The following is a 16,112-nucleotide window of genomic DNA, read 5'->3' on the forward strand; positions in this document are numbered from 1 at the left end:
ATATTCAAAATGGTAATCATCGAGTCTCTATTGTTATGAAGGTTAAAAATCATGTGCTGATCTAGTTTCTTATTGTACGTTGCGCTATCATAGTGCTTGAGGATTTCACGACTGCAGAGTCTTTGGTATACGAATTCAGCACCCTTCAAGCTGCAAATTACTTTTCAGATGATCAAATGCTTGGCGGAGGAGGATTTGGCAATGTCTATAAGGTAATGTAAACTAATCAGTTAAAGGTGGTCTAAATTGCTTTTAAGGTGTTAAAGTGGAGAAATATGGGAGAAAACGGCTTAGCCTTCTGTATTCTATTAATCACAAATATATACCAATATACAATAGAATACCTAACTTGCCTAAAACTCCTAAACAAGATAAACTTTCCAAATATACAATATTTAATATATGAAAAACCAAACTCTAATATAAGGTAACATAAACTAATTGTTTTTGGCCTTAGGGAACCCTCCCAAATGGACAAGATATAGCAGTTAAAAGGTTATCGAGGGTCTCTAATCAAGGAATGGAATCGTTTAAGAACGAGGCTGTATTGATAGCTAAACTTCAACACAAAAATTTGGTTAAGCTTTTGGGATTTGCTTAACAAGAGAGGAGAAGCTTCTTGTGTACGAATATGTTCCTAACAAAAGCCTCAACTATTTTCTATTTGGTATGTTAATTTTGAGATGCATTTTCACTTGTCTTTTAACTTGAAGTGCCATTAACTCAACTATTAGATCATTATAGGTCTTTGGTTTGTAGATGAGTATTCATTCTATTTGTAGATCCAAAAAAGCAAGGAGAATTAGATTGGCCTACGCGCTACAATATTATAACAGGTATAGCCCGAGGAATACTTTATCTACATGAAGACTCTCGACCTAGGATTGTTCACCGTGATCTAAAAGCAGCTAATATATTGCTTGAAGAAGATATGAACCCAAAAATTGCAGACTTTGGTTTGGCGAGGATCTTCAAAGTTGAACAAACAGAGGATGACACTAATATAGTAGCAGGAACATAGTAAGTTCTGGTTCTACTTTCTTGTCTTAGTTTTTCCGCTCCCTATCACAAAACCTAAGTCTAATAATTGCAATTTGTTGGCAATGTCTTTTAGTGGTTATATGGCCCCAGAATATGCAATGAATGGACAATTTTCTGTAAAATCAGACGTGTATGGCTTTGGCGTATTGGTATTAGAGATTGTAAGTGGCAAGAAGATCAATAGCAAATTCCACCCTCTGGAGTAGGAGACCTCTTGACACATGTAAGTAAAATTATTATTTGATTTTTTTTTATTTTTTTTTTCATTTTGAAATTGGATTTGATTTTAAGCATGTGAAAAATTTATTTACTACTATATGCCTCAATTATTATCTTCTAGGCCTGGAGAAGCTTGAAAGAAGAACAACATTGAACTTTATGGATCCAACATTGAAAGACACATATTCGGCTGATGAAGTGATGAGAAGCATTCATTTAGGCTTATTATGTGTACAAGAGAATGCACATGAGAGACCAACCATGTCAACAATAGTCTTCATGCTCAATACAAACTCTACTACAAGTACACTTCCAACACCTCAACGCCCTCGATTTTATTACAATAGTAGTACAGAACCATCTTATATCATGAAAGGTCTAATAAAAATTCAACAGCAACATCATCCACCTCATGCGACTCAAAGCCATATACACAAAATCAAGTAACAATAAGTGAGATGAGTCCTAGGTAGATAGGGTATCTTGTACATCACTTTTGAGCAACAAAAATGATAATACAATTTGTTTCTCACACACATACAATTTCATATGCAATATTGTAATGATAATACAATTTGTCGCACATACAATTTCGAAAGGGTAAGGAAAAAGCACAGGAAGATATGGTCGTTATGAATCATTGGCGTTTTTTATTGTTGACACATCCTTCATCAATTTGATGCAACATTGTATTACTTTTTTCTTAGAAATAAAACAGATATCTATGTCGAAACCCATTGTAGCCCACTTGTGAGTATCCCATATTGGAGAAAGAGGAGAGGTGATTCCACTTTATAAGATAGAGGAGTTACTCCTACAATTGCCAATTGGTTTTAGTATAGAAGCTCCAAAGCCTTATTTATGGACGAAACTCTCCTCCTCCTTGTTCGGGTTGCCCTGGCCTATTTCATATTGTTTTGAAATTTAATAATCTATTTTGGCGTTGAATTTGTTGTTTTTTTTATAAATAAAAATTGGTATAATACATGTTAATCTAAGCTTCATATAGTACAAGCTAGCATTCAGGAAAAATACAACCAAAGATATCCGGTATTAGAAAAACATATAAAAAAATAATTAAAAAAATGACCATATATTAATAAAAATGTCAATATCAAACGCTTTCAATATACCCCATAACCCCAATACTTCAACAAAGTAGTTCAAAAGAACAATAACTATTTATTAATATCTCGTCAAGACTCAAGAATAATAGTTACTCGATCAAATGATTAATTAAATGTAACCCCACTACTGTCACTATCTATTGGACTACTTCTAGGAAAATTCCAATTCAACTGTAAACCAATCCGAAGTAATATCTATTCATTAATCAGCCTTGACTAATCCAAAATTTGACTCAATTAGTCGCTTACCCTTTGTTTACATCTCAAAAAATAAATGAAAAATAAATTTAAAAAATATGAAAATAATACCAATGTTTTTTTTTTTGAAAATAAATTTTAGAAATTGTTATTCCTGAAAAAAATATATTTCATAGAAATTGTGTCTAAGTTGATGTAGAAAGTGTGTTTGACCCGTTTTCTTAAGTCAAGTAAACGAAATAAATAAAACCTTGTTAAACGTTTAAAATAGTAATTTAAGAAGCTAAGCTATGTGATCAACTCAATCATCCTAAAAAAAACCAAACAAACAAACAAACAAAAAGTTGTGAAAATGGCTCAAAAACTAGTCCGAGTTTCCCTAATCTTTATGATTAATATCTTAATGATGATTTCCAAATCTAATTCCGCTCCAAACTTATTGGCACAGTCATGCTCAAATACCACTATGTTCGCCAATAATAGCCAATTTCGAGCCAATCTTGATACACTATTCCGTTTACTCACCTCTAACGCTACCAACCCGACCGGCTTCCATCAAGCCGTGTCTGGCAGTGGAAACACCACAAACGAAGCCGTGTATGGCCAATTCCTCTGTCGCGGGGACCAAAATGTAAGCTCGTGTCAAGACTGTGTTACGACGGCCACTACCACTGACCTCCCTAAGACATATTGTCCTAACCGGAAAGATGCAATAATATGGTACGACGAGTGTATGGTTAGGTATTCCAACAAGTCATTTTTCGGTAGATTGGATACTACCCCTTCGTGGCTTTATTGGAGCTCGCATAATATATCTGGCAACACGACTAGGTTTATGGACCTGTTGAGCAACATGTTGAACAACGAGATTGGGGTAAGAGCTGCAACCGGCGGTTCACAAAAGAAATTTGCAACGTCTTTTGTGAATTATACGAGTTTTGAGACGATTTATGGGTTGGGGCAGTGTACGCCGGACTTAAGCCCTAGCGATTGTAATACGTGCTTAGTTGGCGCTGCTGGCGGGTTTAGAGAGACTCAAGGTGGAAGAGTGTTGCAACCTAGTTGTGTTGTTCGATATGAGGTTTATCCGTTTTTTAACATGTCATCGCTACCATCACCATCACCACCACAGTCGCAACCACAACCACCATCACCAACACCGAATTCTAACGTCTCTAGTGGTAAGTCCAATTATTATTTTTTATATATGTCTCCTCGAACTCGTTACAACTTTTTAAAATTATAATTTGGTCGATTAAGTAACGACATATTGATTAAATTATAAGGTAATGTTTGATTTAAAATGCAGATCATACAAGTATTCAGTAAACAAATTTTGTAAAAGATTACTTTGTTTAAAATTAGTCAAACCATTCATACATAAAAATGTTCATAAGTCCAAAAAAAAAAAAAAAAAAAAAAAAAAAAAAAACTCATTTACGAGTAAGTTCCTAGTCACAAACCTAACCACCTAGGAATAGAAAATCAATTTATTTTTGGGCTTTTTGCGAGAAACTACCTTTTATAAGCAATTTTTTTTGTGAGAAACTACCTAATAAAAAAAATGTTATAGGAAACTACCTATTAAAATAAAATTGTTGTAAGAAACTACCTATTAAAGCAAAAAATGTTGTAAAAAACTATTATTCCTCGAATTTTCGTCTTTGACTAATTTCTCCGGCGTTGAGCATGTGCGGCCGGTCACATGATAGCTGGTATTATTGGTGGGGCATGGAAAAAAATAAAGGTGGTGGGGCATGGAAAAAAATAAAGGTTACAAACAGTTCATGTGATTGGCAAATAGGTGGTCAACGCCGGAAAAATTAGTTAACGATGAAAATACGGTGAAAGGGTAATTTTTTACTACATTTTCATTTTCATAGGTAGTTTTTTACAACATTTTTTTTATTAGGTAGTTTCTCTCAAAAAATGTCTTTTAATAGGTAGTTTTTGACAAAAAGCCCTTTATTTTTTCCTCCATTGGAAGGGGAGCATCCTAATAAATATTCATGAGAAAACTAATAAATTAATTATTTTTTGTAAATTAATTATTGTCTTTATATAGGCTGGCAAACATCCCGTTCAAAAAAAAAAAACATATAGGCTGGCAAACATAAAATGATAATGATACTCCCTAGTAAAATCATCATGTCCCAAGTACAACAAACAAGTTCTATTTTGTCAAGGCTTAGCCCAAAACCAAAAGCCCAATAAAGTGAGCTGTTATTAGCCAATATGCCAATATTTGTTTCTTAAATTCATGTATAGAGAACATTAACACTATGCTTTCGATATCTAGAAGTTTTCTATAGTTTACTGGTGCTACTGTCTATTAATCTATCTTTATTTTTACTTAATTTAAGTTTACTTTGATTTCAATGTTATCATTTTGTATTTTGATAAAAACTAAGTGCTTCATTTGTTTTTTAAGTTGCTACGCTTCTTTTACCACGTGTTATAAATGTAACATGTTTTTCATGCAGGGAGCAAAATTTCAACAAAGGCGATTATTGCCATTGTAGTTCCTATTGTGGCTGTTACAGTGGCATTACTTGTTATAGTCATTTGTTGTAGCACCAAATACAAGAAAACAAAGACCTATGACTCTGTTGCTGCTGAAACTGGTAGACAAAAATATGTATAATTATTTCGTCAATAATATGTATACTTTGCTGGTTAATTTTATGATTTTTATGATGATGTTGAAGGTGATGATTTCACTACCGTCGAGTCCTTGCAATATGACTTAACAACGCTTCGATTAGCAACAAATAATTTTTCGGATGAGAAGAAATTGGGTGAAGGTGGATTTGGTGGTGTTTATAAGGTAAGACAACAATTGTCCTGATTATGTTAGTTTCTCTTAACCATTTCTAGCTGAAACTTATTACTCTTCCTTTTACGAAGATAAAGAAACTTGTTATTAAGGGCCTGTTCTCATATTAACTCTATTAACTCTTTAACTATTAATTAAGCGCCGTTTTACCCTAAAAAAAGGGTCAAGTCTCATACGTTGAAATTCAGTTCAGCTCAGTTGAGTTCAGTTCAATTTAGCTGAGTTCAGTCAATGAGAACAAACCCTAAGAATGGGTTTAGTTTATGAATGGATTCATGATTGGCGTTAATAAATTAGCTTGAGTGATGGAGAAGAAATAATATAACGAACACAACCATAAAAATAAGGATTTTGTGTGTGATTGTGTGTGTGTGTCAACTAATTTTGTGATATAGCATAAATAAACTTAACCATCATTGTGTCTTTCAAAAAAAAACTTAACCATCATTGTAAGTTTTCGGTTAAGTTGATCATTTAATATGATATTATATCCACGTGACACTATTAAGCTTTTACATGGTTGATTTGGTCTTCTAACAATTTGAACCAAAAATAAGTTATTTGCAAGCAATACCAAGGCGGCTTAATAATCCGTAAAATAACAACTAATATTGTAGCATTACATAGCTTGGATGTAAAACACGCTATACTTATGTTAATGATGCAAAAAATTTCATGTTTTCGATAGGGTACACTACCAAACGGGCAACAAATAGCAGTGAAGAGGTTATCCATGAATTCTAGCCAAGGAATACAAGAATTCAAAAATGAGGTCTTATTAGTTGCCAAACTTCAGCACAGGAATTTGATTAGGCTATTGGGATTTTGTTTTGAAGGGCAAGAAAAGTTACTAGTATATGAATATGTGCCTAACAAGAGCCTTGACAAGTATCTTCACGGTACATTTAGTTTCAAAACCTATATATTTCTGTTCAAATTAAAGTTAAACTTTAGGCAAGGTGATAATGTAACATCGATTATCATTAACCAAATGTAATGTACAGATTCTGAAAGTCATGGAATTCTTGACTGGGTTACGCGTTACAAAATTATAGGAGGCATAGCACGAGGAATGTTATATCTCCATCATGATTCTCAACTAAAAATTATACATCGAGATCTTAAGGCAAGTAATGTCTTGTTAGATGCCGATATGAATGCCAAAGTTTCAGACTTTGGCATGGCAAGAATTTTTGTAGTGGATCAAACCCAAGACAACACAAGCAGGGTTGTTGGAACATAGTGAGTATCAAATCGAGTATAATTCCTAATTTTTACTTACGAGCCATTAGAATATAGATTAAAAAAATTGAATGCATATAGGTTAATGTTGGTTTGTGGTTTTTTGTGCAGTGGATACATGTCACCTGAATATGCAATGCAGGGTCAATTCTCAAATAAATCAGATGTTTATAGTTTTGGCGTCTTACTCTTGGAAATTATTAGTGGCAAGAGAAACAATACATTTTATGAACCCGGAGAAGCTATGGACCTTTTAAGTTATGTAAGTATTTTAATATTTTTCTTATTGATAGTTGGGAAAAAATATATGATATGAGTAGCATTTCACAAGAATCTATTCAATTTATGCAGGCATGGAAACAATGGAGAGATGGCATGCCTTTAGAATTCGTTGATTCAACGATAAGAGACTCGTGCTCATTGGACGAAGTTATGAGATGCATACACCTTGGGTTGATATGTGTTCAAGAATCACCGGATGATAGACCTTCAATGGCAACAGTAGTCCTTACGTTAGACAGCTACTCGGTCACTCTTCCGGTGCCTGAAGCTCCAGGTTTCGTCATAAAGAGTAGAGTTTCCAAGGAGATTGGTTCACAACAATTATCGAGCAAGTCAGCACATTGGTCTAGCAATGATGTCTCAATCACTGAACTTGAACCTAGATAAATAATAGATAATTGAAAAGAGATTTTATAACCTTTCATAGTGGGCTTCAAACTTTCAATTACTGTGAATTGAAGTTGGTAAACAACATATTATGTCTAATTGATGTGTAATAATGTTGTACCACAAGTCGTGTTTCAATTTCTCTTGGTCATACTTTGAGCATTGATAGATGGTATACTCTGTTTATTTTCCAATAATAATATTAATAATTAATAATAGTGACCCGTATTAATAAAGGAGAAACTCTTTTAACATAAATCTATAATAGTGATCCTAATTTTGATATAGTGACACTAATTAATATTTTTGTTAAACTTAGGTCTACAATAATGTGTCAGCCAATGTTACATTAAATATCGTGACTCTAATTTATAATGGCATTTATCATATTAGTTAATATATTAAAACTTTCATTATAACAAGCAATCCCTAGGTTATAATCTTGATAAACAAATTATGTTTATCAAATGACATTTTCGTAAATAAGTTGCATTGAAATTTGTGTTTTTTGTTTAAAAAATACGAAATATATTTTTTACTGTTTGAGGGCCTGAAAATAGTATAGTGCACTCGGGTGCACCATGCGCCCGGAAAGAACATTAGACATATTTTAAAGAACATGGGAAAAAAAAAGAACAAGTCTTTGAAAAAGAACATACCTGAGTTTGACAAAAGAACATGTTTGTGTTTGACAAGAATATGACATTACAAAGAACATAAAGTGTTTACTGAAAAAGAACATTATATTTGACAAAAAAGAACATGTTCGTGTTTGACAAAGATATAGGTGATCATTAGGCGGACCGGGCCAAGGTTAAAAAATCAGCTCACTTCTCGAGTCGGGCCAAGTTTTGGGCTGAAGTTTTTGTGCCCAAAATGGTCCGGTCGTGCGGGCTTTTCGTGTTGAGTTCGTATAAAAAAAATCAACTAAAATGCATAATAACGCAATCCCAAACCCGCCCAAAAATTTAAATTTACGGGCCGGGTCCGACCGAATTTGGGGGTGAAATTTTTTTGCCCAAAACCCGTCTAAAATCAAGTCAGGTCGGTCTAACTTTGATCACCTCTAACCAAATAACATAAAGTCTTTACAAAAAGAACATGATAATACAGTAAAGAACATGTTCTTTTTTCTAGTTACTCGGGTGATTGATTTTTTTTTTTAATGTACATACATTAAAGATCATATTGTATAATATAAAGAACATATAGTTTTAAACTCAAAGAACATATTAATCAAATTAAAAGAACATATTATGCTCACGTTCTTTATAAATATCTATAATGTTCTTTTTTTTCGCCCACGTTCTTTTTAAATATACCTAATGTTCGCATGGTGCACCCGGATGCACCAACCATACATTATTGAGGGCCACTATAACAAGTTGGACAGATTTTTGGAGTTAACAATGTTAACTCATTGTTTGTTACTATTCATCTTCTTCCTTCCACCTTTTCTCAAATCTTCAACCGGCAGCACCACTATAACTACCATCTGGTCCACCACCATCACATCAACCAACATCCGAAACCCATTAACCACCACCATTTGTCCACGTTTCACCGATCAAATCCATAAAAGCCTTCCTCTTCGTCTTCTTCGTCTCGTCGTTCTCCACTTCATTCTTTCCGTAGTCCTCCTCTTCTTCATCAACAATGGCCGCTTCGCGGCGAAACAAAAAGACACCCTACTAGAAAAGAGTGTAAATTAGATGCACATAAACCCCTTAAATAAATAAATAAAATAAGACCATATTAATACAAATGTATTATCAAGCGCTTTTAAAATAACCGATCCGAATACTTTGATATAGTAGTTGGAAAAGAATGATAACTATTTATTAATATCACGTCAAGAATATTATTAGTAATTCGATCAAATGATTCATTTAAATTTAACCCCACTAGTGTCACTATGTATTGGATTACTAGTCTACTACTAAGAAAATTCTAAGTCAACTGTATACCAACTATTCATGAATCAGCCTTGACTAATCCAAAATTTGGTTCAATTAGTCGCTTTCCCTGTGTTCACATCTCCAAAAATAAATAAATAAATATATATATGAAATAAATATAAAACAAAATTAAAACCCTTTTTTTTCTAGAGAAAATAAATTCGTAGTCTACAATTAATCTAGAAGGTGTGTTTGACCCGTCTTCTTAAGTCAAGTAAACGGAATAAATAAAACCTTATTATACGTTTTAAATAGTAATCCAAGAAGCTAAGCTATGTGATCAACCCAATTATCAAGGAGAAACTCTTTTAATTTACCATAAATCTATAATAGTGACCCTAATTTTGATATAGTGACACTAATTAATATTTTTGTTAAACTTAGGTCTACAATAATGTGCTAGCCAATGTTACATTAAATATGAGAGAGTGAGGGATAGCTCAAGTGGTTAGAGCTTTCCTCCCGGTTCCAGGAGATCTTGAGATCGATTCTCACCTCGCCCCTGTGGCTCTCTAAACACCAAAATAAAAACATTAAATATTGCGACGCTAATTTATAATGGCATTTATCATATTGGCCAATATATTAAAACTTTCATTATAACAAGCCCTAGGCTATAACCTTGATAAAAAAAATTGTTTATCAAATGACATTTTCATAAATAAGTTTCATTGAATTGTGTTTTTGATTAAAAAATATATTTTTCCTGTTTGTGGGCCACAATAACAAGTTGGACAGATTTTTTGGAGTTAACTATGTTAACTCACTGTTTGTCATTATTCATCTTCTTCCTCCCACCTTTTTCTGAAATCTTCAACCGGCAGCACCACCATAGCCAGCATCTAGTCCACCACCATCACATCGACCAACATTCGAAACCCATCATAACCACCACCATCTGTCCGCGTTTCGCCGATCAAACCCACAAAAGTCTTCCTCTTAATTCGTCTGCTTCGTCCCGTCGTCTTACACTTCTTCCCGTAGTCCTCCTCTTCTTCATCAACAATGGCCACTTCGCGGCGAAACAAAAAGACACCCTACTATAAAAAGTGTAAATTAGGGGCATATCAAACCCTTAGGGAAAGCCTTTCATTTACGATAGCATTTTTAACTGCCATAGGTGGTGGTGCTGTGGAGAAAGAAGTGGTTTATGGGTTTGGGACTTTGGGTTTCAAATTTCCACCATTGAAATTGAAAATTGAAGGAGGAGAGAGAAAACAACAAAAAGTTGAAAGAGGAAAGAGAAAAAAAAAATATACCAAAAGCTTGAAGGATAAGAGAGAAAATAACAGTTTATTAACCAAAAGTTTAATATAATATACATATACACTCCTTGATAAACAATTTTTGTTTATCAAAGTTATAAACTTGTATTTTCTCCATTATAACTAAATAAATAAAAACTCTTATGAACTTTCTTATAACACAATGACTTTCATATTAACATAAAATCTTTTTTTTTCAACATAGTTATGTTATATTATTATATTAATATAACAACCTAAATTCAAGTAGCAGCATTTAATGAAATTTCTACGAACGTCATCCTTAAAATTACTATCATTATACTAATTTGTTACGTTTGATTTTATTTATATTATGTCAAAATTAATTATAAATGTTTTTTTCTAACTCTAAATGTCTTTATTTTTATTTTTTTATAATTAATTTATGAATTATTTGTTAATTTCGTTAATATTAAAACTGAAATTTGTGAATTGGTTAGGAAAATTATACAAAAATAGAAAATTATTTCAAAAGAAATTAATGAATTTTATAAATTAAATAAATGATTTATAATTAATTTTGAAACAAAAATAAATAAATCAAAAGCAATTTGACATCAGTTTTGGTTTTCAGTTTTATGTTTTTTTGAAAACCAAAAACCAAAAACAGGAAACAAGAAAAAGGTGTTTCCACTTTTCTGTTGTCAGTTTTCAAAATTATCATAATTTTAATAAGTTTATATAATTTTTGATTCATTATGGGACTCATATTATATACTTTTAGAAAACAAAAAAACATAAAACCACAGTAATGCCAAACGAACCCTAAAATATTAGTGTAATGGTAGTCATTTATTTTAATGATGAATACCATAGAATCATAACATTTAAACATAGAGATTTTTAGAGAGATTATAGGAAAGTAAATCATCAATTCAATTCTATAAAATAGGATTCAACTGAAGGAAACAAATAATAATTAAAATGATAATGATTATCAAAATTATTTAAGGAAATACAACTCTACAAGGTAATGTACAACAAGCTCATGATATGCTATATTTGACTATGTGATTGTTGTGATTGAGGATCATCATAGTGACGATAATTCTATTGTTCTTAATTTCTTTTTTAATTAATGTAAAAATATCTCCTAGTTTGATTAAAAGCACACCTATAAATGTGATACTTAGCATTCCAACAACTAACAAGAAGTTAAGTTGTTATTATGGACCCAAATCTTGTGATAAATTGCTCTAATAATAGTAAAGTATTGTGCTTGTTACTTGTCATCCCAACAACAACAAAAAATAAAAGATCATTCATAGATTTTATCAAACCCCTCTTTCTTCTTTCTGATTTAGGAGAAAATAAATAATTAAACGAGTTCTTTTGAATCAAAAACTAAAGAAAGAGGGGGAAAGCAAATAAATACCATCACCAAAATAATTGTTCATTATTTTTTTTTTTATTTTTTTTTTGGTTTGTTTTTGTTTTTCCGCCTAAGCTCCAAATTTATGGTCATAGTATTCATGATTGTAAATTTGTGACATGCAATATTATATTCATTTTAATGGTCCTGGTGATAAGCCTCATCAAGCTAGCAAGATGTTGCAGTACAAATGTGAATTGTCCTATCCATTAAAGGACAATTAAAATAAAGTGTTTTGTATCTCCTAAACAATTAACAAGAAGTTAAGTTGTTATTATGGACCCAAATCTTGTGATAAATGGCTCTAGTGTGATATATCATCATAAAGAAGTTGTTGAGATATACTGTCAAAGAAATGTTGGAAGTAATGCCTTCTCAATATTTCAGGGCAATCACAATAAGGAGTTCTCCTTCTCCAATGTACTCTTAGAAATGTCTATGGTTCTTCTTATTAGCCATATTTTGCGCGTTCTATTAAAACCTCTAAAACAGCCTAAAGTCATCTGTGATATTCTAGTAAGTTTATGTTTTATCTTATTTTTTAAAATTTAAAGAGGTAAGTCTTTTTTATTTAAGGTTGTAACAAATGTATACATAAAAGAGATTTATTTTTTTTTATTATTTTTTTTTTAATTTTTTTTTTTTTTGTGAAACGTGGAAGAGATTTAATTGGTGCTTCATATATTCTTAAATGGAAATGCAAATCAAACGTTAAAAAAAGGACTTTTGTGAAAAACTACCTTATACAAGTCATTTTTTGTGAAAAACTACCTTATTAAAAAAATGTTGTAAGAAACTACCTTTTAAAGAATAGATGTTGTAAGAAACTACCTTATAAAACAATTAATATTGTAATAAGCTACTTTTTGCCGAATTATATGCATTGAAAAAAAGACGTTTAATGACCCATTTTCAATCATTTTTTTTTTTTCCTTTTTCCACCCAATTTCTCCATAGCCCCCTTATATAACCCCTAATTCCTCTTCCCTTTCATTGTTAAATTAAGCACATGGTAGCAACTTACAACATTTAGTTTTCATAAGGTAGTTTCTTACAACAATTTTTTTATAAGGTAGTTTTTCATAAAAATTTATAGATATAAGGTAGTTTTTCACAAAAAGTCCTTAAAAAATAAATTATGGTAAAAAATTATGCACATAAACATTGAGCAAATGAAAAATTAATAATTGATTTAAATTTATATAATTCATGCACATAAACTCTTTCTTAATTTGGCCGTCTTTTCAAATATGTACATCAATATATTATTCACAAATATATACATCATATCAATATATTCTTCTCAAATATATACATCAATCAGATTACTTAATATGCATATTATTTTAAATACTAAGTTTAAAAATTCATTCAAAATATTATTGTTCATTAAAGATATAATTGGTCAAAGTTTATATTATTAATTATTGTTATTTGACATTTGAATGTTATTTGAAAAAAAAAATGGTGATGAACTTTGTGTTGGTGTATGTAGGCGGGCATAATTGTTGGACCTTCAGTGCTAGGTCGGAGCAAAACCTTTGCAGATAATGTTATTCCAAAGGGCTCAAACTTTGTAATAGAAAATATAGGACTTCTTGGATTTGTGTTTTTCTTATTTATGACGGGGGTGAAAATGGACCTTTCTGTGGTTGGCAAGGCCGGAAAGAAGCAATGGGTGATTTCAAATGGAGCGATGATTATTGCTCATTTAATCATGTTTATGTTTGATGTTTGCGTCAAACCCTACATCGACGATTCAGTGGTACGAAAATACTCTTCTATCGGAGCTATTTCTTCATCTATTATAATCACAACATTCCCGAGTATTTATAGCATTCTAAAAGACATGCAAATTTTAAGATCGGAAGTTGGGCGTATGGCACTTACAATGGTGATCATAAGCGATTTTATTGGGTTGGTTGATATTTTTGCATTTGAAGCGATGAAGCAAGGAGAATTTAGAGTCATTAACGCGTTATATTACATTTTGTCAACATCGTTGCTTTGTGCCTTGACATTTAATGGAATACCAATAGTAATGCGATGGATTAAAAAGAAAACTATAAATGGTAATCCGGTGGATCAAGAATATATAATTTCTACTTTGTTAGGAGTTTTTGTATATGCATTTATCTCTGATTTTTTTGGGGCTACAATTGGGGTTGCCACTTTTTGGCTTGGGTTAGCCATCCCCGACCGCCCGCCTGTAGGGGCAACCATCATTCAACAAACTGAGGTCATTGTGAATCACATTCTTATGCCCTTTGCGTATGCAACTATAGGGCTTAAAACGGATGTGTTTGCAATGACTGAGTATTGGTCTACCACAATTCCTGTGCTATCGTTGGCGGTTATGTCCATAGTTACAAAGGTTGTTTCAGTGGTTATAATGGCAAGATTTGTGGATATGTCATATAGAGACTCTCTAACTTTGAGTTTAATACTCGGTCTTAGAGGTCAAACCGAATTTCTTCTTTTCCATCACTGGTTCACCTTAAAGGTATGATTCTATAAATTTTGACTACTTTAGTTGTTACTTAGGTATGAATCTTTCTTACGTGCTTTATGGATTTAATTTTATGTGCAGATAGTGAAAACGCCGTCTTTTTCATTACTGGTAATTTTAACAATTACATCAACAAGCATATCAAGTTTTATAATTAATTGCCTTTATGATCCAACAAAGCCATACATGACCAACAAGAAAAGAACCATACAACACACACCACAAGAGTCTAAACTTCGAATCTTAGCCTGCATTTACGACCAAGAAAGCATGACCAACATATTTAGCCTCTTGGACTTCACCAACCCAACAACAAGTAACCCATTTAAGATTTTTGCTATCTATTTCATCGAACTCTTTGGGCGAGCCGCCCCAATGTTCATCGACCACGTGAAGCAACGAAATGAGTATTGGGACCATAACAATGTGGCTGTCCATAATGCAATCAAGCTCTACGAAAAGGACCGTAAGAATTGCATTGATATGAACTTATTTACTTGTGTCACCCCGAATCGAACAATGTACCATGACATCTGTGAGAGGGCCTTGATGAACAAGACTGTTTTTATCATTTTACCCTTCCACAAGAAATATATTGAAGCTGGAAATGATTTATTAACTGAAATACTTAGGCCTGGGGTACAACATACTAATGCTTATACTTTTTCTGATGCACCATGTTCCGTGGGAATTTTAGCATGCAAGAAGGCTAAAGCGTGGGATATACATTCGACTCGAATTAACAACCAAAACACGCCGCGCCAATTTGTCATGCTGTTCCTTGGTGGATCGGATGCTCGTGAGGCCCTCATGTTGGCTAGCCGCATGGTGGAACATCCCGATGTGTCGTTAATTGTGATTCGATTCTTGGCAAATGAACAGGCAGGAGATATATTACCGGAAAGGAAGATGGATGATGGAGTGGTAACTTGGTTTTGGGTTAAAAATGAGATGAATGAAAAAGTAGTTTACAAGGAAGTTGTTGTGAGTAATGGTTTTGAAACAGTTTCGGCTATACGATCTTTGAATGCTAGTGTTTCGAAGATAGATCTCTGGATTGTAGGGAGGAAAAATGGAATTAATTCAACTTTCTTGAATGGGTTATCAGATTGGAGTGAAAATCCAGAATTAGGATTAATTGGTGATTTTTTAGTATCGGCTAGTTTTGATGCCTTAGGATGTGTATTAGTTGTGCAACAACAAGTGTTAAGAGAACAACATGCTGTTCCTTGGGCTTGTTACTAGTTTAGAAATTGTTTTTTATGATGTTTCTTTATAAATACATTATATTTGGATGAAACCAAAAACATCTACTTTCATCATTGTTTATTTTTATATAAGAAGTCGAGAGGCAATCAACAAGTATTGAAATATACGCACTAATCAGCTCCTATTACATTAGAGATAGCGTGCAGCAGGTCCATCCCCAACCCATGCTCGAGTGGAATACTCGATAGGGAAGAGATGAGCCATCACATATATTTACATGTGTCACTTCGCCTATTTAAAAACATGAACATAACAATTGAACAAAAGCTAGTTTCTATATAAAGAATAAATATCCCTAAGAATAAGGGTTTGTTCACTTCAGCTTAATTTCACTTCAGCTACTAAGTTCCTTCTCTTATAAAATATTCATTCATTTCTATTCAGTT

At 32.5% G+C, this 16,112-nt stretch overlaps 3 protein-coding genes across 4 annotated transcripts; all 3 read left to right on the forward strand.

Moving 5' to 3' along the window:
* Positions 1–65: 65 nt before the first annotated feature.
* On the forward strand, positions 66–1,408 carry LOC110711100 (putative cysteine-rich receptor-like protein kinase 35; the record flags this gene model as incomplete). The annotated part of the gene is given in 6 exon segments (XM_021889465.1): positions 66–212; positions 458–590; positions 593–667; positions 783–1,020; positions 1,115–1,264; positions 1,382–1,408. Coding segments are annotated over 5 exon segments (726 nt in total), but the record flags the coding sequence as incomplete, so codon positions are not given.
* A 1,383-nt stretch (positions 1,409–2,791) lies between these two features.
* Positions 2,792–7,561, forward strand: LOC110711094 (putative receptor-like protein kinase At4g00960). 2 transcript variants are annotated; one of them, XM_021889460.1, is made up of 7 exons: positions 2,792–3,766; positions 5,069–5,209; positions 5,294–5,412; positions 6,110–6,320; positions 6,477–6,663; positions 6,775–6,925; positions 7,015–7,561. In XM_021889460.1, exons 1-7 carry the CDS (start codon positions 2,938–2,940, stop codon positions 7,330–7,332), a joined length of 1,956 nt encoding a protein of 651 aa, XP_021745152.1. In that variant the 5' UTR covers positions 2,792–2,937; the 3' UTR covers positions 7,333–7,561. The 2 variants fall into 2 exon arrangements, with proteins under 2 accessions (XP_021745152.1, XP_021745151.1); XM_021889459.1 differs by having other exon boundaries at positions 2,793–3,766; positions 6,426–6,663.
* Positions 7,562–12,224: 4,663 nt separating this feature from the next.
* On the forward strand, positions 12,225–15,702 carry LOC110711096 (cation/H(+) antiporter 25-like). The gene is made up of 3 exons (XM_021889461.1): positions 12,225–12,389; positions 13,444–14,451; positions 14,539–15,702. The coding sequence occupies exons 1-3, from the start codon at positions 12,225–12,227 to the stop codon at positions 15,700–15,702; spliced, it is 2,337 nt and encodes a 778-aa protein (XP_021745153.1).
* The last annotated feature ends 410 nt before the right edge of the window (positions 15,703–16,112 follow it).

Source organism: Chenopodium quinoa, unplaced genomic scaffold (assembly GCF_001683475.1).
Source record: "Chenopodium quinoa cultivar QQ74 unplaced genomic scaffold, ASM168347v1, whole genome shotgun sequence".
NCBI classification, from domain to species: domain Eukaryota; kingdom Viridiplantae; phylum Streptophyta; class Magnoliopsida; order Caryophyllales; family Amaranthaceae; genus Chenopodium; species Chenopodium quinoa.

What these genes read in the sequence shown, in the direction of transcription:
- LOC110711094 (XM_021889459.1), top strand. Translation starts at nt 2,938, where the DNA reads ATGGCTCAAAAACTAGTCCGAGTTTCCCTAATCTTTATGATTAATATC. An exon ending in CCTTGACAAGTATCTTCACG is followed by an intron (nt 6,321 to 6,425) that starts GTACATTTAGTT and finishes TGTAATGTACAG; the next exon opens with ATTCTGAAAGTCATGGAATT. An exon ending in AGCAGGGTTGTTGGAACATA is followed by an intron (nt 6,664 to 6,774) that starts GTGAGTATCAAA and finishes TTTTTTGTGCAG; the next exon opens with TGGATACATGTCACCTGAAT.
- LOC110711096 (XM_021889461.1), top strand. Translation starts at nt 12,225, where the DNA reads ATGGACCCAAATCTTGTGATAAATGGCTCTAGTGTGATATATCATCAT. An exon ending in TACTCTTAGAAATGTCTATG is followed by an intron (nt 12,390 to 13,443) that starts GTTCTTCTTATT and finishes TGGTGTATGTAG; the next exon opens with GCGGGCATAATTGTTGGACC. An exon ending in ATCACTGGTTCACCTTAAAG is followed by an intron (nt 14,452 to 14,538) that starts GTATGATTCTAT and finishes TTTTATGTGCAG; the next exon opens with ATAGTGAAAACGCCGTCTTT.